The sequence below is a fragment of the Chiloscyllium punctatum genome, unplaced genomic scaffold, assembly GCF_047496795.1.
Source record: "Chiloscyllium punctatum isolate Juve2018m unplaced genomic scaffold, sChiPun1.3 scaffold_330, whole genome shotgun sequence".
Taxonomy (NCBI): Eukaryota; Metazoa; Chordata; class Chondrichthyes; order Orectolobiformes; family Hemiscylliidae; genus Chiloscyllium; species Chiloscyllium punctatum.
This window is the reverse complement of record NW_027310064.1, coordinates 19,255-42,660: the sequence shown is the minus strand read 5'-3', so window position 1 is coordinate 42,660 and position 23,406 is coordinate 19,255. Positions and strand designations below refer to the sequence as shown.

The following is a 23,406-nucleotide window of genomic DNA, read 5'->3' as shown; positions in this document are numbered from 1 at the left end:
GTGTGTATTATTGAGAATAGCAGTCCCTGTGTGTATTGTAGAGAATACCAGTCCCTGTGTGTATTGTAGAGAATAGCAGTCCCTGTGTGTATTGTAGAGAATACCAGTCCCTATGTGTATTTTAGAGAATACCAGTCCCTGTGTGTATTGTAGAGAATAGCAGTCCTTGTGTGTATTGTAGAGAATACCAGTCCCTGTGTGTATTGTAGAGAATAGCAGTCCCTGTGTGTATTGTAGAGAATACCAGTCCCTATGTGTATTGTAGGGAATACCAGTCCCTGTGTGTATTGTAGAGAATACCAGTCCCTGTGTGTATTGTACAGAATAGCAGTCCCTGTGTGTATTGTAGAGAATACCAGTCCCTGTGTGTATTGTAGAGAATACCAGTCCCTGTGTGTATTGTAGAGAATACCAGTCCCTATGTGTATTTTAGAGAATACCAGTCCCTGTGTGTATTGTAGAGAATACCAGTCCCTGTGTGTATTGTAGAGAATACCAGTCCCTGTGTGTATTATAGAGAATACCAGTCCCTGTGTGTATTGTAGGGAAAACCAGTCCCTGTCTATATTAAAGAGAATACCAGTCCCTGTGTGTATTGTAGAGAATACCAGTCCCTGTGTGTATTGTAGAGAATAGCAGTCCCTGTGTGTATTGTAGAGAATACCAGTCCCTGTGTGTACTGTAGAGAATAGCAGTCCCTGTGTGTGTTGTAGAGAATACCAGTCCCTGTGTGAACTGTAGAGAATAGCAGTCCCTGTGTGTATTGTAGAGAATAGCAGTCCCTGTGTGTATTGTAGAGAATACCAGTCCCTGTGTGTATTGTAGAGAATACCAGTCCCTGTGTGTATTGTAGAGAATAGCAGCCCCTGTGTGTATTGTAGAGAATAGCAGCCCCTGTGTATATTGTAGAGAATAGCAGCCCCTGTGTGTATTGTAGAGAATACCAGTCCCTGTGTGTACTGTAGAGAATACCAGTCCCTGTGTGTATTGTAGAGAATAGCAGTCCCTGTGTGTACTATTGAGAATAGCAGTCCCTGTGTGTATTATAGAGAATACCAGTCCCTATGTGTATTTTAGAGAATACCAGTCCCTGTGTGTATTGTAGAGAATAGCAGTCCCTGTGTGTATTGTAGAGAATAGCAGTCCCTGTGTGTATTGTAGAGAATACCAGTCCCTGTGTGTATTGTAGAGAATACCAGTCCCTGTGTGTATTGTAGAGAATAGCAGTCCCTGTGTGTATTACTGAGAATAGCAGTCCCTGTGTGTATTGTAGAGAATAGCAGTCCCTGTGTGTATTGTAGAGAATACCAGTCCCTGTGTGTATTGGAGAGAATAGCAGCCCCTGTGTGTATTGTAGAGAATACCAGTCCCTGTGTGTATTGTAGAGAATACCAGTCCCTGTGTGTATTGTAGAGAATAGCAGACCCTGTGTGTATTGTAGAGAATACCAGTCCCTGTGTGTATTGTAGAGAATAGCAGTCCCTGTGTGTATTGTAGAGAATAGCAGCCCCTGTGTGTATTGTAGAGAATAGCAGCCCCTGTGTGTATTATAGAGAATAGCAGCCCCTGTGTGTATTGTAGAGAATAGCAGCCCCTGTGTGTATTGTAGAGAATAGCAGCCCCTGTGTGTATTATAGAGAATAGCAGCCCCTGTGTGTATTGTAGAGAATACCAGTCCCTGTGTGTATTGTAGAGAATAGCAGTCCCTGCGTGTATTATAGAGAATACCAGTCCCTATGTGTATTGTAGAGAATACCAGTCCCTGTGTGTATTATTGAGAATAGCAGTCCCTATGTGTATTATAGAGAATAGCAGTCCCTGCGTGTAGTATAGAGAATAGCAGTCCCTGCGTGTATTATAGAGAATAGCAGTCCCTGCGTGTATTATAGAGAATAGCAGTCCCTGTGTGTATTATAGAGAATTGCAGTCCCTGTGTATGTTAACGAGAATAGCAGGTCCTGCATGTATTGTAGAGAATGGCAGTCCCTGTGTGTATTATTGAGAATAGCAGTCTCTGTGTGTATTACAGAGAATAGCAGTCCCTGTGTGTATTTATAGAGAACAGCAGTCCCTGTGTGTATTTATAGAGAACAGCAGTCCCTGTGTGTATTGTAGAGAACAGCAGTCCCTGTGTGTTTTGTAGAGAATAGCAGTCCCTGTGTGTATTATAGAGAATACCAGTCCCTGTGTGTATTATAGAGAATAGCAGTCCCTATGTGTATTGTAGAGAATACCAGTCCCTGTGTGTATTATTGAGAATAGCAGTCCCTGTGTGTATTGTAGAGAATACCAGTCCCTGTGTGTATTATAGAGAATAGCAGTCCCTGTATGTATTATAGAGAATAGCAGTCCCTGTGTGTATTGTAGAGAATAGCAGCCCCTGTGTGTATTCTAGAGAATAGCAGCCCCTGTGTGTATTCTAGAGAATACCAGTCCCTGTGTATATTGTAGAGAATAGTATTCCCTGTGTGTATTATAGAGAATACCAGTCCCTGTGTGTATTATAGAGAATAGCAGTCCCTGTGTGTATTGTAGAGAATAGCAGCCCCTGTGTGTATTCTAGAGAATACCAGTCCCTGTGTATATTGTAGAGAATAGTATTCCCTGTGTGTATTATAGAGAATACCAGTCCCTGTGTATATTGTAGAGAATACCAGTCCCTGTGTATATTATAGAGAATACCAGTCCCTGTGTGTATTTATAGAGAACAGCAGTCCCTGTGTGTATTTATAGAGAACAGCAGTCCCTGTGTGTATTTATAGAGAACAGCAGTCCCTGTGTGTATTTATAGAGAACAGCAGTCCCTGTGTGTATTTATATAGAACAGCAGTCCCTGTGTGTATTGTAGAGAACAGCAGTCCCTGTGTGTGTTGTGGAGAATAGCAGTCCCTGTGTGTAATGTAGAGAACAGCAGACCCTGTGTGTATTATAGAGAATAGCAGTCCCCGTGTATATTATAGAGAATAGCAGTCCCTGTGTGTATTGTAGAGAATAGCAGTCCCTGTGTGTATTATTGAGAATAGCAGTCCCTGTCTGTACTGTAGAGAATAGCAGTCCCTGCGTGTATTATAGAGTATAGCAGTCCCTGTGTGTATTATGGAGAATAGCAGTCCCTGTGTATATTACAAAGAATAGCAGTCCCTGAATGTAGTATTGAGAATAGTAGTCCCCGTGTATATTATAGAGAATAGCAGTCCCTTTGTGTATTGTAGAGAATACCAGTCCCTGTTTATATTGTAGAGAATAGTATTCCCTGTGTGCATTATAGAGAATACCAGTCCCTGTGTGTATTATAGAGAATAGCAGTCCCTATGTATGTTATAGAGAAAGCAGTCCCTGTGTGTATTGTAGATAATAGCAGGTAACCTGCATATATTATACATAATTGCAGTCCCTGTGTATGTTCACGAGAATAGCAGTCCCTGTGTGTATTTATAGAGAACAGCAGTCCCTGTGTGTATCATAGAGAATAGCAGTCCCTGTGTGTATTGTGGAGAACAGCAGTCCCTGTGTGTATTGTGGAGAATAGCAGTCCCTGTGTGTATTATAGAGAATAGCAGTCCCTGTGTGTAATGTAGAGAACAGCAGACCCTGTGTGTATTATAGAGAATAGCAGTCCCTGTGTATATTATAGAGAATACCAGTCCCTGTGTGTATTATAGAGAATACCAGTCCCTGTGTGTATTTATAGAGAACAGCAGTCCCTGTGTGTATTTTAGAGAACAGAAGTCCCTGTGTGTATTGTGGAGAATACCAGTCCCTGTGTGTATTTATAGAGAACAGCAGTCCCTGTAAGTATTGTCGAGAACAGCAGACCCTGTGTGTATTGTGGAGAATAGCAGTCCCTGTGTGTATTATAGAGAAAAGCAGTCCCTGTGTGTATTGTAGAGAATAGCAGTCCCTGTGTGTATTATTGAGAATAGCAGTCCCTGTGTGTATTGTAGAGAATAGCAGTCCCTGTGTGTATTGTAGAGAATAGCAGTCCCTGTGTATATTATAAAGAATAGCAGTCCCTGTGTGTATTATTGAGAATAGCAGTCCCTATGTGTATTGTAGAGAATACCAGTCCCTGTGTGTATTGTAGAGAATAGCAGTCCCTATGTGTATTGTAGAGAATACCAGTCCCTGTGTGTATTGTAGAGAATAGCAGTCACTGTGTGTATTGTAGAGAATAGCAGTCCCTGTGTGTATTGTAGAGAATAGCAGTCCCTGTGTGTATTGTAGAGAATAGCAGTCCCTGTGTGTATTATTGAGAATAGCAGTCCCTGTGTGTATTGTAGAGAATAGCAGTCCCTGTGTGTATTATTGAGAATAGCAGTCCCTGTGTGTATTGTGGAGAATAGCAGTCCCTGTGTATATTATAAAGAATAGCAGTCCCTGTGTGTATTATTGAGAATAGCAGTCCCTATGTGTATTGTAGAGAATACCAGTCCCTGTGTGTATTGTAGAGAATAGCAGTCCCTATGTGTATTGTAGAGAATACCAGTCCCTGTGTGTATTGTAGAGAATAGCAGTCACTGTGTGTATTATAGAGAATAGCAGTCCCTGTGTGTATTGTAGAGAATACCAATCCCTGTGTGTATTGTAGAGAATAGCAGTCACTGTGTATATTGTAGAGAATAGCAGTCCCTGTGTGTATTGTAGAGAATACCAGTCCCTGTGTGTATTATAGAGAATAGCAGTCCCTGTGTGTATTGTAGAGAATAGCAGTCACTGTGTAAATTGTAGAGAATACCAGTCCCTGTGTGTATTATAGAGAATACCAGTCCCTGTGTGTATTTATAGAGAACACCAGTCCCTGTGTGTATTGTAGAGAATAGCAGACCCTGTGTGTATTGTAGAGAATAGCAGTCCCTGTGTGTATTGTAGAGAATAGCAGTCCCTGTGTGTATTGTAGAGAATACCAGTCCCTATGTGTATTTTAGAGAATACCAGTCCCTGTGTGTATTGTAGAGAATAGCAGTCCCTGTGTGTATTGTAGAGAATAGCAGCCCCTGTGTGTATTGTAGAGAATACCAGTCCCTGTGTGTATTGTAGAGAATAGCAGTCCCTGTGTGTATTGTAGAGAATACCAGTCCCTATGTGTATTTTAGAGAATACCAGTCCCTGTGTGTATTGTAGAGAATAGCAGTCCTTGTGTGTATTGTAGAGAATACCAGTCCCTGTGTGTATTGTAGAGAATAGCAGTCCCTGTGTGTATTGTAGAGAATACCAGTCCCTATGTGTATTGTAGGGAATACCAGTCCCTGTGTGTATTGTAGAGAATACCAGTCCCTGTGTGTATTGTACAGAATAGCAGTCCCTGTGTGTATTGTAGAGAATACCAGTCCCTGTGTGTATTGTAGAGAATACCAGTCCCTATGTGTATTTTAGAGAATACCAGTCCCTATGTGTATTTTAGAGAATACCAGTCCCTGTGTGTATTGTAGAGAATACCAGTCCCTGTGTGTATTATAGAGAATACCAGTCCCTGTGTGTATTGTAGGGAAAACCAGTCCCTGTCTATATTAAAGAGAATACCAGTCCCTGTGTGTATTGTAGAGAATACCAGTCCCTGTGTGTATTGTAGAGAATAGCAGTCCCTGTGTGTATTGTAGAGAATACCAGTCCCTGTGTGTACTGTAGAGAATAGCAGTCCCTGTGTGTGTTGTAGAGAATACCAGTCCCTGTGTGAACTGTAGAGAATAGCAGTCCCTGTGTGTATTGTAGAGAATAGCAGTCCCTGTGTGTATTGTAGAGAATACCAGTCCCTGTGTGTATTGTAGAGAATACCAGTCCCTGTGTGTATTGTAGAGAATAGCAGCCCCTGTGTGTATTGTAGAGAATAGCAGCCCCTGTGTATATTGTAGAGAATAGCAGCCCCTGTGTGTATTGTAGAGAATACCAGTCCCTGTGTGTACTGTAGAGAATACCAGTCCCTGTGTGTATTGTAGAGAATAGCAGTCCCTGTGTGTACTATTGAGAATAGCAGTCCCTGTGTGTATTATAGAGAATACCAGTCCCTATGTGTATTTTAGAGAATACCAGTCCCTGTGTGTATTGTAGAGAATAGCAGTCCCTGTGTGTATTGTAGAGAATAGCAGTCCCTGTGTGTATTGTAGAGAATACCAGTCCCTGTGTGTATTGTAGAGAATACCAGTCCCTGTGTGTATTGTAGAGAATAGCAGTCCCTGTGTGTATTACTGAGAATAGCAGTCCCTGTGTGTCTTGTAGAGAATAGCAGTCCCTGTGTGTATTATTGAGAATAGCAGTCCCTGTGTGTATTATAGAGAATACCAGTCCCTGTGTGTATTATTGAGAATACCAGTCCCTGTGTGTATTATAGAGAATACCAGTCCCTGTGTGTATTATAGAGAATACCAGTCCCTGTGTGTATTGTAGAGAATAGCAGTCCTTGTGTGTATTGTAGAGAATACCAGTCCCTGTGTGTATTGTAGAGAATAGCAGTCCCTGTGTGTATTGTAGAGAATAGCAGTCCCTGTGTGTATTGGAGAGAATAGCAGACCCTGTGTGTATTGTAGAGAATAGCAGCCCCTGTGTGTATTGTAGAGAATAGCAGTCCTTGTGTGTATTGTAGAGAATAGCAGCCCCTGTGTGTATTATAGAGAATAGCAGCCCCTGTGTGTATTGTAGAGAATACCAGTCCCTGTGTGTATTGTAGAGAATAGCAGTCCCTGCGTGTATTATAGAGAATACCAGTCCCTATGTGTATTGTAGAGAATACCAGTCCCTGTGTGTATTATTGAGAATAGCAGTCCCTATGTGTATTATAGAGAATAGCAGTCCCTGCGTGTAGTATAGAGAATAGCAGTCCCTGCGTGTATTATAGAGAATAGCAGTCCCTGTGTGTATTATAGAGAATTGCAGTCCCTGTGTATGTTAACGAGAATAGCAGGTCCTGCATGTATTGTAGAGAATGGCAGTCCCTGTGTGTATTATTGAGAATAGCAGTCTCTGTGTGTATTATAGAGAATAGCAGTCCCTGTGTGTATTTATAGAGAACAGCAGTCCCTGTGTGTATTTATAGAGAACAGCAGTCCCTGTGTGTATTGTAGAGAACAGCAGTCCCTGTGTGTTTTGTAGAGAATAGCAGTCCCTGTGTGTATTATAGAGAATACCAGTCCCTGTGTGTATTATAGAGAATAGCAGTCCCTATGTGTATTGTAGAGAATACCAGTCCCTGTGTGTATTATTGAGAATAGCAGTCCCTGTGTGTATTGTAGAGAATACCAGTCCCTGTGTGTATTATAGAGAATAGCAGTCCCTGTATGTATTATAGAGAATAGCAGTCCCTGTGTGTATTGTAGAGAATAGCAGCCCCTGTGTGTATTCTAGAGAATAGCAGCCCCTGTGTGTATTCTAGAGAATACCAGTCCCTGTGTATATTGTAGAGAATAGTATTCCCTGTGTGTATTATAGAGAATACCAGTCCCTGTGTGTATTATAGAGAATAGCAGTCCCTGTGTGTATTGTAGAGAATAGCAGCCCCTGTGTGTATTATAGAGAATAGCAGCCCCTGTGCGTATTATAGAGAATAGCAGTCCCTGTGCGTATTGTAGAGAATACCAGTCCCTGTGTGTATTATTGAGAATAGCAGTCCCTGTGTGTATTATTGAGAATAGCAGCCCCTGTGTGTATTATAGAGAATAGCAGCCCCTGTGTGTATTATAGAGAATAGCAGTCCCTGTGTGTATTGTAGAGAATACCAGTCCCTGTGTGTATTATTGAGAATAGCAGTCCCTGTGTGTATTGTAGAGAATACCAGTCCCTGTGTGTATTATTGAGAATAGCAGTCCCTGTGTGTATTGTAGAGAATACCAGTCCCTGTGTGTATTATTGAGAATAGCAGTCCCTGTGTGTATTGTAGAGAATAGCAGCCCCTGTGTGTATTATAGAGAATAGCAGTCCCTGTGTGTATTATTGAGAATAGCAGTCCCTGTGTGTATTGTAGAGAATACCAGTCCCTGTGTGTATTATTGAGAATAGCAGTCCCTGTGTGTATTATTGAGAATAGCAGTCCCTGTGTGTCTTGTAGAGAATAGCAGTCCCTGTGTGTATTATTGAGAATAGCAGTCCCTGTGTGTATTATAGAGAATACCAGTCCCTGTGTGTATTATAGAGAATACCAGTCCCTGTGTGTATTATTGAGAATACCAGTCCCTGTGTGTATTATAGAGAATACCAGTCCCTGTGTGTATTATAGAGAATACCAGTCCCTGTGTGTATTGTAGAGAATAGCAGTCCTTGTGTGTATTGTAGAGAATACCAGTCCCTGTGTGTATTGTAGAGAATAGCAGTCCCTGTGTGTATTGTAGAGAATAGCAGTCCCTGTGTGTATTGGAGAGAATAGCAGACCCTGTGTGTATTGTAGAGAATAGCAGCCCCTGTGTGTATTGTAGAGAATAGCAGTCCTTGTGTGTATTGTAGAGAATAGCAGTCCCTGTGTGTATTGTAGAGAATACCAGTCCCTGTGTGTATTGTAGAGAATAGCAGTCCCTGTGTGTATTGTAGAGAATACCAGTCCCTGTGTGTATTGGAGAGAATAGCAGCCCCTGTGTGTATTGTAGAGAATACCAGTCCCTGTGTGTATTGTAGAGAATACCAGTCCCTGTGTGTATTGTAGAGAATAGCAGACCCTGTGTGTATTGTAGAGAATACCAGTCCCTGTGTGTATTGTAGAGAATAGCAGTCCCTGTGTGTATTGTAGAGAATAGCAGCCCCTGTGTGTATTGTAGAGAATAGCAGCCCCTGTGTGTATTATAGAGAATAGCAGCCCCTGTGTGTATTGTAGAGAATAGCAGCCCCTGTGTGTATTATAGAGAATAGCAGCCCCTGTGTGTATTGTAGAGAATACCAGTCCCTGTGTGTATTGTAGAGAATAGCAGTCCCTGCGTGTATTATAGAGAATACCAGTCCCTATGTGTATTGTAGAGAATACCAGTCCCTGTGTGTATTATTGAGAATAGCAGTCCCTATGTGTATTATAGAGAATAGCAGTCCCTGTGTGTATTGTAGAGAATACCAGTCCCTGTGTGTATTGTAGAGAATAGCAGCCCCTGTGTGTATTATAGAGAATAGCAGCCCCTGTGTGTATTGTAGAGAATAGCAGCCCCTGTGTGTATTGTAGAGAATAGCAGCCCCTGTGTGTATTGTAGAGAATAGCAGCCCCTGTGTGTATTGTAGAGAATACCAGTCCCTGTGTGTATTGTAGAGAATAGCAGTCCCTGTGTGTATTGTAGAGAATACCAGTCCCTGTGTGTATTATAGAGAATAGCAGTCCCTGTGTGTATTGTAGAGAATAGCAGTCCATGTGTGTATTGTAGAGAATAGCAGCCCCTGTGTGTATTATAGAGAATAGCAGCCCCTGTGTGTATTATAGAGAATAGCAGTCCCTGTGTGTATTGTAGAGAATACCAGTCCCTGTGTGTATTATTGAGAATAGCAGTCCCTGTGTGTATTACTGAGAATAGCAGCCCCTGTGTGTATTATAGAGAATAGCAGCCCCTGTGTGTATTATAGAGAATAGCAGTCCCTGTGTGTATTGTAGAGAATACCAGTCCCTGTGTGTATTATTGAGAATAGCAGTCCCTGTGTGTATTGTAGAGAATTCCAGTCCCTGTGTGTATTATTGAGAATAGCAGTCCCTGTGTGTATTGTAGAGAATACCATTCCCTGTGTGTATTATTGAGAATAGCAGTCCCTGTGTGTATTGTAGAGAATAGCAGCCCCTGTGTGTATTGTAGAGAATACCAGTCCCTGTGTGTATTGTAGAGAATAGCAGTCCCTGTGTGTATTGTAGAGAATACCAGTCCCTGTGTGTATTATAGAGAATAGCAGCCCCTGTGTGTATTATAGAGAATAGCAGCCCCTGTGTGTATTGTAGAGAATAGCAGCCCCTGTGTGTATTGTAGAGAATAGCAGCCCCTGTGTGTATTATAGAGAATAGCAGCCCCTGTGTGTATTGTAGAGAATACCAGTCCCTGTGTGTATTGTAGAGAATACCAGTCCCTGTGTGTATTATAGAGAATAGCAGTCCCTGTGTGTATTGTAGAGAATAGCAGTCCCTGTGTGTATTGTAGAGAATAGCAGCCCCTGTGTGTATTATAGAGAATAGCAGCCCCTGTGTGTATTATAGAGAATAGCAGTCCCTGTGTGTATTGTAGAGAATACCAGTCCCTGTGTGTATTATTGAGAATAGCAGTCCCTGTGTGTATTACTGAGAATAGCAGCCCCTGTGTGTATTATAGAGAATAGCAGTCCCTGTGTGTATTGTAGAGAATACCAGTCCCTGTGTGTATTATTGAGAATAGCAGTCCCTGTGTGTATTGTAGAGAATACCAGTCCCTGTGTGTATTATTGAGAATAGCAGTCCCTGTGTGTATTGTAGAGAATACCATTCCCTGTGTGTATTATTGAGAATAGCAGTCCCTGTGTGTATTGTAGAGAATAGCAGCCCCTGTGTGTATTGTAGAGAATACCAGTCCCTGTGTGTATTATTGAGAATAGCAGTCCCTGTGTGTATTATTGAGAATAGCAGTCCCTGTGTGTATTGTAGAGAATAGCAGCCCCTGTGTGTATTGTAGAGAATAGCAGTCCCTGTGTGTATTGTAGAGAATAGCAGTCCCTGTGTGTATTATTGAGAATAGCAGCCCCTGTGTGTATTATAGAGAATACCAGTCCCTGTGTGTATTATAGAGAATACCAGTCCCTGTGTGTATTATTGAGAATAGCAGTCCCTGTGTGTATTGTAGAGAATACCAGTCCCTGTGTGTATTGTAGAGAATACCAGTCCCTGTGTGTATTGTAGAGAATACCAGTCCCTGTGTGTATTATCGAGAATACCAGTCCCTGTGTGTATTGTAGAGAATACCAGTCCCTGTGTGTATTGTAGAGAATAGCAGTCCCTGTGTGTATTGTAGAGAATACCAGTCCCTGTGTGTATTATAGACAATACCAGTCCCTGTGTGTATTGTAGAGAATACCAGTCCCTGTGTGTATTATAGAGAACACCAGTCCCTGTGTGTATTATTGTGTGTATGGCTGTGATCCAGAGTAAGGCGAAGATGGAGAGGGGTTCGTTACCGAGTTCTGCCTTTCCTGAGAATTGAACAGTAGTATTCTCCTCTCTACAATCTCCTCATGGGTCAGTGCGAACGGAGCGAGAACCTGGACAAGGAACAGCAGAGAGACCTCTCACAGGACACCATCAGGCCATTTCAGCACACCCCATTCCGGGCATTCCCGATCCCACCTCACCGGACCCAAGGGGCATCCCTCTATCCTGCACACTGTCAGGAGAGGAATTGTCTATCCCACCTCACCTGTCCCAAGGGGGATTCCCTCCATCCCGCTCCCTGTCCCCGGGGAGGACAACCGCCATCCTGCTGCGAGCGTGGGGAGGGGGTGGGGGAAATCTCCCATCTCGCCCTGTACCTGGAGGGGAGGGGGTGGGGGGGGGGGGGTGTGGAAGTCTTCCATCTCTTCTACTCCCCGGGGGGGGGGGGTGGGGGGGGTGGGAATCTCCCATCTCGCTCCCTGTCCAGGGTGGAGAGGGTGGAATCTCCCACTCTCTGTCCCGGGAAGAGGGTGGGGACACTCCAATGACGCTCCCTGTCCCGGGAAGAGGGTAGGAAATCTCCCATCACACACACACATTCCCACTCCCTAACACACACATGCATTCCCACACACCCTAACACACAAACATTCTCACCCCCGAACACACAAACATTCCCACTCCTTAACACACACTCATTCCCACTCCATAACTCACATTCCCAATCCCTAACGCACACACATACCTACTCCCTAACACACACACATTCCCACTCCCTAACGCACACACATTCCCACTCCCTAACACACACATTCCCACTCCCTAACACGCACACATTCCCACTCCCTAACACAAACACATTCCCACTCCCTAACACACATTCCCACTCCCTAACACGCACACATTCCCACTCCCTAACACAAACACATTCCCACTCCCTAACACACACATTCCCACTCCCTAACACGCACACATTCCCACTCCCTAACACAAACACATTCCCACTCCCGAACACGCACACATTCTCACTTCCTAATACACACACATTCTCACTCCCTAACACACACATATTCCCACTCCCTAACACACACACATTCCCACTCCCTAACACAAACACATTCCCACTCCCTAACACAAACACATTCCCACTCCCTAACACACACACATTCTCACTTCCTAATACACACACATTCCCACTCCCTAACACACACACATTCTCACTCCCTAACGCACACACATTCCCACTCCCTATCGCACACATATTCCCCTCCCTAACACACACACATTCCCACTCCCTAACACGCACACATTCCCACTCCCTAACACACACACATTCCAACTCCCTAACACACAAACATTCCCAATCCCTAACACACAAACATCCCCACTGACTAACACACAAACATTCCCAATCCCTAACACACACACATTCCCACTCCATAACACGCACATTCCCACTCCCTAACACACACACATTCCCACTCCTGAATACACACAATCCCACTCCCGAACACACACATTCCCAGTCCCTAACACACACACATTCTCACTCCCAAACCACAAACTTTCCCACTCCCTAACACACACATCCCACTCCCTAACACACACACATTCTCACTCCCTAACACACACACATTCCCACTCCCTAACACACACATTCCCACTCCCTAACACACACACATTCCCACTCCCTAACACACACATCCCACTCCCTAACACACACACATTCTCACTCCCTAACACACACACATTCCCACTCCCTAACACACACATCCCACTCCCTAACACACACATCCCACTCCCTAACACACACACATTCCCACTCCCTAACACACACACATTCCCACTCCCTAACACACACATCCCACTCCCTAACACACACAAATTCTCACTCCCAAACGCACACGCATTCTCACTCCCTAACACACACACATTCCCAATCCCGAACACACACACATTCCCACTCCCGAACACACACACATCCTCACTCCCTAACACACACACATTCCCCTCCCTAACACACCCACATTCTCACTCCCTAACACACACACATTCCCACTCCCGAACACACACACATTTCCACTCCCTAACACACCCACATTCTCACTCCCTAACACACACACATTCCCACTCCCGAACACACACACATTCCCACTCCCGAACACACACACATTCCCACTCCCGAACACACACACATCCTCACTCCCGAACACACATATTCCCACTCCCTAACACACCCACATTCTCACTCCCTAACACACACACATTCCCACTCTCTAACACACACACATTCCCACTCCCTAACACACACACATCCTCACTCCCGAACACACATATTCCCACTCCCTAACACACACACATTCTCACTCCTTAACACACGCACATTCCCACTCCCTAACACACACACATTCCCACTCCCTAACACACAAACATTCCCAATCCCTAACACACAAACATCCCCATTGCCTAACACACAAACATTCCCAATCCCTAACACACACACATTCCCACTCCATAACACACACATTCCCACTCCCTAACACACACACATTCCCACTCCATAACACACACATTCCCACTCCCTAACACACACACATTCCCACTCCTGAATACACACAATCCCACTCCCGAACACACACATTCCCAGTCCCTAACACACACACATTCTCACTCCCAAACCACAAACATTCCCACTCCCTAACACACACATCCCACTCCCTAACACACACACATTCTCACTCCCTAACACACACACATTCTCACTCCCAAACGCACACGCATTCTCACTCCCTAACACACACACATTCCCACTCCCGAACACACACACATCCTCACTCCCGAACACACATATTCCGACTCCCTAACACACCCACATTCTAACTCCCTAACACACACACATTCCCACTCCCTAACACACACACATTCCCACGCCCTAACACGCACACATCCTCACTCCCTAACACACATATTCCCACTCCCTCACACACACACATTCCCACTCCTTAACACACGCACACATCCTCACTCCCTAACACACATATTCCCACTCCCTCACACACACACATTCCCAATCCCTAACACACACATTCCCACTCCCTAACACACCCACATTCCCACTCCCTAACACACCCATATTCCCACTCCATAACTCACATTCCCACTCCATAACTCAAAAATACACAGAAGGACTGCGATTCTCTATAATACACACATGGACTGCTATTCTCTACAATACACACAGGGACTGGTATTCTTAATAATATACACATGGACTGGTATTCTCTGTAATACACACAGGGACTGCTATTCTCCATAATACACACAGGGGCTGCTATTCTCTACAATACACACAGGGACTGGTATTCTCCATAATATACACAGGGACTGCTATTCTCTACAATACACACAGGGACTGGTATTCTCCATAATATACACAGGGACTGCTATTCTCTACAATACACACAGGGACTGGTATTCTCCACAATACACACAGGGACTGCTATTCTCTACAATACACACAGGGACTGGTATTCTCTACAATACACACAGGGACTGCTATTCTCTATAATACACACACGGACTGCTATTCTCGACAATACACACAGGGACTGCTATTCTCTACAATACACACAGGGACTGCTATTCTCTATAATACACACAGGGACTGGTATTCTCTACAATACACACAGGGACTGCTATTCTCTATAATACACACACGGACTGCTATTCTCTACAATACACACAGGGACTGCTATTCTCTACAATACACACAGGGACTGCTATTCTCTACAATACACACAGGGACTGGTATTCTCTACAATACACACAGGAACTGCTATTCTCTATAATACACACAGGGACTGCTATTCTCGATAATACACACAGGGACTGGTATTCTCCATAATATACACAGGGACTGCTATTCTCTACAATACACACAGGGACTGCTATTCTCTACAATACACACAGGGACTGCTATTCTCTATAATACACATTGGGACTGGTATTCTCTACAATACACACAGGGACTGCTATTCTCTATAATACACACAGGGACTGCTATTCTCTACAATACACACAGGGACTGCTATTCTCTATAATACACACAGGGACTGCTATTCTCTACAATACACACAGGAACTGCTATTCTCTATAATACACACAGGGACTGCTATTCTCGATAATACACACAGGGACTGGTATTCTCTACAATACACACAGGGACTGCTGTTCTCTATAAATATACACAGGGACTGCTATTCTCTATAATATACACAGGGACTGCTATTCTCCACAATACACACAGGGACTGCTATTCTCCACAATACACACAGGGACTGCTATTCTCTATAAATACACACAGGGACTGCTTTTCTCTATAATACACACAGGGACTGGTATTCTCTATAATACACACAGGGACTGGTATTCTCTACAATACACACAGGGACTGGTATTCTCTATAATACACACAGGGACTGGTATTCTCTGCAATACACATAGGGACTGCTATTCTCTACAATACACACAGGGACTGGTATTCTCCATAATATACACAGGGACTGCTATTCTCTACAATACACACAGGGACTGCTCTTCTCTACAATACACACAGGGACTGCTATTCTCTATAATACACACAGGGACTGGTATTCTCTACAATACACACAGGGACTGCTATTCTCTACAATACACACAGGGACTGCTATTCCCTATAATACACACAGGGACTGCTATTCTCTACAATACACACAGGGACTGCTATTCTCTATAATACACACAGGGACTGCTATTCTCTACAATACACACAGGGACTGCTCTTCTCTACAATACACACAGGGACTGGTATTCTCTATAATACACACAGGGACTGGTATTCTCTACAATACACACAGGGACTGGTATTCTCTACAATACACACAGGGACTGCTATTCTCTACAATACACACAGGGACTGCTATTCTCTATAATACACACAGGGACTGCTATTCTCTACAATACACACAGGGACTGCTATTCTCTATAATACACACAGGGACTGCTATTCTCTACAATACACACAGGAACTGCTATTCTCGATAATACACACAGGGACTGATATTTTCGATAATACACACAGGGACTGCTATTCTCTACAATACACACAGGGACTGCTTTTCTCTATAATACACACAGGGACTGGTATTCTCTATAATACACACAGGGACTGGTATTCTCTGCAATACACACAGGGACTGCTATTCTCTACAATACACACAGGGACTGCTATTCTCTATAATACACACAGGGACTGCTATTCTCTACAATACACACAGGGACTGCTATTCTCTACAATACACACAGGGGCTGCTATTCTCTACAATACACACAGGGACTGCTAGTCTCCATAATATACACAGGGACTGCTATTCTCTACGATACACACAGGGACTGGTATTCTCCATAATATACACAGGGACTGCTATTCTCTACAATACACACAGGGACTGCTATTCTCTACAATACACACAGGGACTGCTATTCTCTATAATACACACAGGGACTGGTATTCTCTACAATACACACAGGGACTGCTATTCTCTACAATACACACAGGGACTGCTATTCTCTACAATACACACAGGGACTGCTATTCTCTATAATACACACAGGGACTGGTATTCTCTACAATACACACAAGGACTGCTATTCTCTATAATACACGCAGGGACTGCTATTCTCTTTAATACTCACAGAGACTGCTATTCTCTATAAATACACACAGGGACTGGTATTCTCTATAATACACACAGGGACTGCTATTCTCGATAATACACACAGGGACTGCTATTCTCTACAATACACACAGGGACTGGTATTCTCTACAATACACACAGGGACTGCTATTCTCTATAATACACACAGGGACTGCTATTCTCGATAATACACACAGGGACTGCTATTCTCTACAATACACACAGGGACTGCTATTCTCTATAAATACACACAGGGACTGCTATTCTCCACAATACACACAGGGACTGCTATTCTCTACAATACACACAGGGACTGCTATTCTCTATAATACTTACAGGGACTGCTTTTCTCTATAATACACACAGGGACTGCTTTTCTCTATAATACGCACAGGGACTGCTATTCTCTACAATACACACAGGGACTGCTATTCTCCATAATACTTACAGGGACTGCTTTTCTCTATAATACACACAGGGACTGGTGTTCTCTATAATACACACAGGGACTGGTATTCTCTGCAATACACACAGGGACTGGTATTCTCTACAATACACACAGGGACTGCTATTCTCTATAATACTTACAGGGACTGGTATTCTCTACAATACACACAGGGACTGCTATTCTCTATAATACTTTCAGGGACTGGTGTTCTCTATAATACACACAGGGACTGCTATTCTCTATAATACACGCAGGGACTGCTATTCTCGATAATACACACAGGGACTGCTATTCTCGATAATACACACAGGGACTGCTATTCTCTACAATACACACAGGGACTGGTGTTCTCTATAATACACACAGGGACTGGTATTCTCTGCAATACACACAGGGACTGGTATTCTCTGTAATACACACAGGGACTGCTATTCTCTACAATACACACAGGGACTGCTATTCTCTGCAATACACACAGGGACTGCTATTCTCTATAATACTTACAGGGACTGGTATTCTCTGCAATACACATAGGGACTGCTATTCTCTACAATACACACAGGGACTGGTATTCTCCATAATATACACAGGGACTGCTATTCTCTACAATACACACAGGGACTGCTCTTCTCTACAATACACACAGGGACTGCTATTCTCTATAATACACACAGGGACTGGTATTCTGTACAATACACACAGGGACTGGTATTCTCTACAATACACACAGGGACTGCTATTCTCTACAATACACACAGGGACTGCTATTCCCTATAATACACACAGGGACTGCTATTCTCTACAATACACACAGGGACTGCTATTCTCTATAATACACACAGGGACTGCTATTCTCTACAATACACACAGGGACTGCTCTTCTCTACAATACACACAGGGACTGGTATTCTCTATAATACACACAGGGACTGGTATTCTCTACAATACACACAGGGACTGGTATTCTCTACAATACACACAGGGACTGCTATTCTCTACAATACACACAGGGACTGCTATTCTCTATAATACACACAGGGACTGCTATTCTCTACAATACACACAGGGACTGCTATTCTCTATAATACACACAGGGACTGCTATTCTCTACAATACACACAGGAACTGCTATTCTCGATAATACACACAGGGACTGATATTTTCGATAATACACACAGGGACTGCTATTCTCTACAATACACACAGGGACTGCTTTTCTCTATAATACACACAGGGACTGGTATTCTCTATAATACACACAGGGACTGGTATTCTCTGCAATACACACAGGGACTGCTATTCTCTACAATACACACAGGGACTGCTATTCTCGACAATACACACAGGGACTGCTATTCTCTACAATACACACAGGGACTGCTATTCTCTACAATACACACAGGGGCTGCTATTCTCTACAATACACACAGGGACTGCTAGTCTCCATAATATACACAGGGACTGCTATTCTCTACGATACACACAGGGACTGGTATTCTCCATAATATACACAGGGACTGCTATTCTCTACAATACACACAGGGACTGCTATTCTCTATAATACACACAGGGACTGGTATTCTCTACAATACACACAGGGACTGCTATTCTCTACAATACACACAGGGACTGCTATTCTCTACAATACACACAGGGACTGCTATTCTCTATAATACACACAGGGACTGGTATTCTCTACAATACACACAAGGACTGCTATTCTCTATAATACACGCAGGGACTGCTATTCTCTTTAATACTCACAGAGACTGCTATTCTCTATAAATACACACAGGGACTGGTATTCTCTATAATACACACAGGGACTGCTATTCTCTACAATACACACAGGGACTGCTATTCTCAATAATACACACAGGGACTGCTATTCTCTACAATACACACAGGGACTGGTATTCTCTACAATACACACAGGGACTGGTATTCTCTACAATACACACAGGGACTGCTATTCTCTATAATACACACAGGGACTGCTATTCTCGATAATACACACAGGGACTGCTATTCTCTACAATACACACAGGGACTGCTATTCTCTATAAATACACACAGGGACTGCTATTCTCCACAATACACACAGGGACTGCTATTCTCTACAATACACACAGGGACTGCTATTCTCTATAATACTTACAGGGACTGCTTTTCTCTATAATACACACAGGGACTGGTATTCTCTATAATACACACAGGGACTGCTATTCTCTACAATACACACAGGGACTGCTATTCTCTATAATACTTACAGGGACTGCTTTTCTCTATAATACACACAGGGACTGGTGTTCTCTATAATACACACAGGGACTGGTATTCTCTGCAATACACACAGGGACTGGTATTCTCTACAATACACACAGGGACTGCTATTCTCTATAATACTTACAGGGACTGGTATTCTCTACAATACACACAGGGACTGCTATTCTCTATAATACTTTCAGGGACTGGTGTTCTCTATAATACACACAGGGACTGCTATTCTCTATAATACACACAGGGACTGCTATTCTCGATAATACACACAGGGACTGCTATTCTCGATAATACACACAGGGACTGCTATTCTCGATAATACACACAGGGACTGCTATTCTCTACAATACACACAGGGACTGGTGTTCTCTATAATACACACAGGGACTGGTATTCTCTGCAATACACACAGGGACTGGTATTCTCTGTAATACACACAGGGACTGCTATTCTCTACAATACACACAGGGACTGCTATTCTCTGCAATACACACAGGGACTGCTATTCTCTATAATACTTACAGGGACTGGTATTCTCTACAATACACACAGGGACTGCTATTCTCTATAATACTTTCAGGGACTGGTGTTCTCTATAATACACACAGGGACTGCTATTCTCTATAATACACACAGGGACTGCTATTCTCGATAATACACACAGGGACTGCTATTCTCTACAATACACACAGGGACTGCTATTCTCGATAATACACACAGGGACTGCTATTCTCGATAATACACACAGGGACTGCTATTCTCTACAATACACACAGGGACTGGTGTTCTCTGCAATACACACAGGGACTGTTATTCTCTACAATACACACAGGGACTGCTATTCTCTATAATACACACAGGGACTGCTATTCTCTATAATACTTTCATGGACTGGTGTTCTCTATAATACACACAGGGACTGCTATTCTCTATAATACACACAGGGACTGCTATTCTCGATAATACACACAGGGACTGCTATTCTCGATAATACACACAGGGACTGCTATTCTCTACAATACACACAGGGACTGCTATTCTCGATAATACACACAGGGACTGCTATTCTCTACAATACACACAGGGACTGGTGTTCTCTATAATACACACAGGGACTGCTATTCTCTACAATACACACAGGGACTGCTATTCTCTATAATACACACAGGGACTGCTATTCTCGATAATACACACAGGGACTGCTATTCTCTACAATACACACAGGGACTGCTATTCTCTATAAATACACACAGGGACTGCTATTCTCCACAATACACACAGGGACTGCTATTCTCTACAATACACACAGGGACTGCTATTCTCTATAATACTTACAGGGACTGCTTTTCTCTATAATACACACAGGGACTGGTATTCTCTATAATACACACAGGGACTGCTATTCTCTACAATACACACAGGGACTGCTATTCTCTATAATACTTACAGGGACTGCTTTTCTCTATAATACACACAGGGACTGGTGTTCTCTATAATACACACAGGGACTGGTATTCTCTGCAATACACACAGGGACTGCTATTCTCTATAATACTTTCAGGGACTGGTGTTCTCTATAATACACACAGGGACTGCTATTCTCTATAATACACACAGGGACTGCTATTCTCGATAATACACACAGGGACTGCTATTCTCTACAATACACACAGGGACTGCTATTCTCGATAATACACACAGGGACTGCTATTCTCTACAATACACACAGGGACTGGTGTTCTCTATAATACACACAGGGACTGGTATTCTCTGCAATACACACAGGGACTGGTATTCTCTGTAATACACACAGGGACTGCTATTCTCTACAATACACACAGGGACTGCTATTCTCGATAATACACACAGGGACTGCTATTCTCTACAATACACACAGGGACTGGTGTTCTCTACAATACACACAGGGACTGCTATTCTCTACAATACACACAGGGACTGGTATTCTCTCCAATACACACAGGGACTGCTATTCTCTACAATACACACAGGGACTGCTATTCTCTACAATACACACAGGGACTGCTATTCTCTACAATACACACAGGGACTGGTATTCTCTACAGTACACACAGGGACTGCTATTCTCTATAATACACACAGGGACTGCTATTCTCTACAATACACACAGGGACTGGTATTCTCCATAATATACACAGGGACTGGTATTCTCTATAATACACACAGGGACTGCTATTCTCTACAATACACACAGGGACTGCTCTTCTCTACAATACACACAGGGACTGCTCTTCTCTACAATACACACAGGGACTGCTATTCTCTATAATACACACAGGGACTGGTATTCTCTACAATACACACAGGGACTGCTATTCTCTATAATACACACAGGGACTGCTATTCTCTACAATACACACAGGGACTGGTATTCTCTACAATACACACAGGGACTGGTATTCTCCACAATACACACAGGGACTGGTATTCTCTACAATACACACAGGGACTACTATTCTCTACAATACACACAGGGACTGGTATTCTCTATAATACACACAGGGACTGCTATTCTCTATAATACACACAGGGACTGCTATTCTCTACAATACACACAGGGACTGGTATTCTCTACAATACACACAGGGACTGGTATTCTCTACAATACACACAGGGACTGGTATTCTCTATAATACACACAGGGACTGGTATTCTCTACAATACACACAGGGACTGGTATTCTCTGGAATATTCTCTACAATGCCCACCACTTCCTGTCCCGAGGTGGTGCGCGGGAGGATTGTGGAAATCCTCCATCCTGCTCTCTGTCCTGGAGGGGGTTGGGGGGAGGGTGAGAATCCCCTGTCCCGGGGGTGAGTGTGGGGCATCTCCCTTTACGGTCACAGTGGTTTGGGGGCGGGTGGGTGAGTGGAATCCCCCGACCCACTCGCTGCGTCAGGGAGAATCGCCTAACCACATTCTCTGTTCTTTTATGGGAAACATTGAGCAAGAGGGTGGGGCGCGGGGTTTGGGCTGGGCCCGTGAGCACATTCCCAGTGCTGCTGGCGTGTCTCCTTGGGGCTGGGGGACCTGTCCCCTGCTGTGGGAATCCCAAGCCCAGAGCTGGCCTTGTCCCTGACCGTGCTGGGCACAGAGGTGGGAACAATTGGTGGTTTACACACCCCACTCCCCTGACACTCACCTCCGCCAACTTGCTGGCTCCCTGGTCCCCGATCTGATTGTAAGCCAGATTGAGCCACACCAGCGTTCGGTTCAAACGCAGGCCCTGCAGAAGGAATGGAATGGAATGGAAATCTCTCCTTTCAACGTTCGGAGTCTCCGGGACTGGGAGCAGTCTGGACAGGCGGCATGAAGGGTGTGGGGGCAGGAGTGTGCAGATGGGGCAATGCAGAGAGGGATGGAGTGACAAGCTTTGAGGAGGGACCCCAGTGGAAAGCTGAGCAGCTCCGAGATATTGCGCTGTCTGCATGCACCTCACCCCCCCCCAAAAACTGACAAGTTACAGAAGAAATTGCACGGGGTTAGACTTGCTCAGGAATAGAAGTTTCCAACACAGAAAGGGCATTACGTGTGAGGCTGAGCATTTGTGGGGAAGGCAGTTTGTATTGAAGAGTCTGCGTGTACACACGTGGAAGGACACTCAGTGGAGTGAGCCAGCGTGAGGGAGAGTGATGGTGGGATAGTGGTGAGCATAGCTGCCTTCCAAGCAGTTGACCCGGGTCCGATTCCTGGCCAATGTGGTTTGGAAATAGCCTTTTGGGTGGCACGGTGGCTCACAGCATCAGGGTCTCAGGTTCGATTCCAGCCTCGGGTGAAGTTTGCATATTCGCCCCGGGTCTGTATGGGTTTCCTCCCACTGTCCAAAGGTGTGCAGGTCAGGGTGAATT

At 43.8% G+C, this 23,406-nt stretch overlaps 1 protein-coding gene across 1 annotated transcript in view; it reads right to left on the bottom strand.

Annotated features, from left to right (window-relative positions):
- The window catches only part of LOC140472446 (leucine-rich repeat-containing protein 71-like), a gene marked incomplete at its 3' end in the record, with an annotated part of 252,430 nt that overhangs the window by 216,888 nt on the left and 12,136 nt on the right, over window positions 1-23,406 (bottom strand). The window contains exons 3-4 of the mRNA XM_072567491.1: window positions 22,701-22,784; window positions 11,083-11,166 (exon numbers count right to left, since the gene is read on the bottom strand). Of these exons, the coding sequence (XP_072423592.1) occupies window positions 11,083-11,166; window positions 22,701-22,784 (168 nt within the window). The remainder of the gene's footprint in view (window positions 1-11,082; window positions 11,167-22,700; window positions 22,785-23,406) is intronic.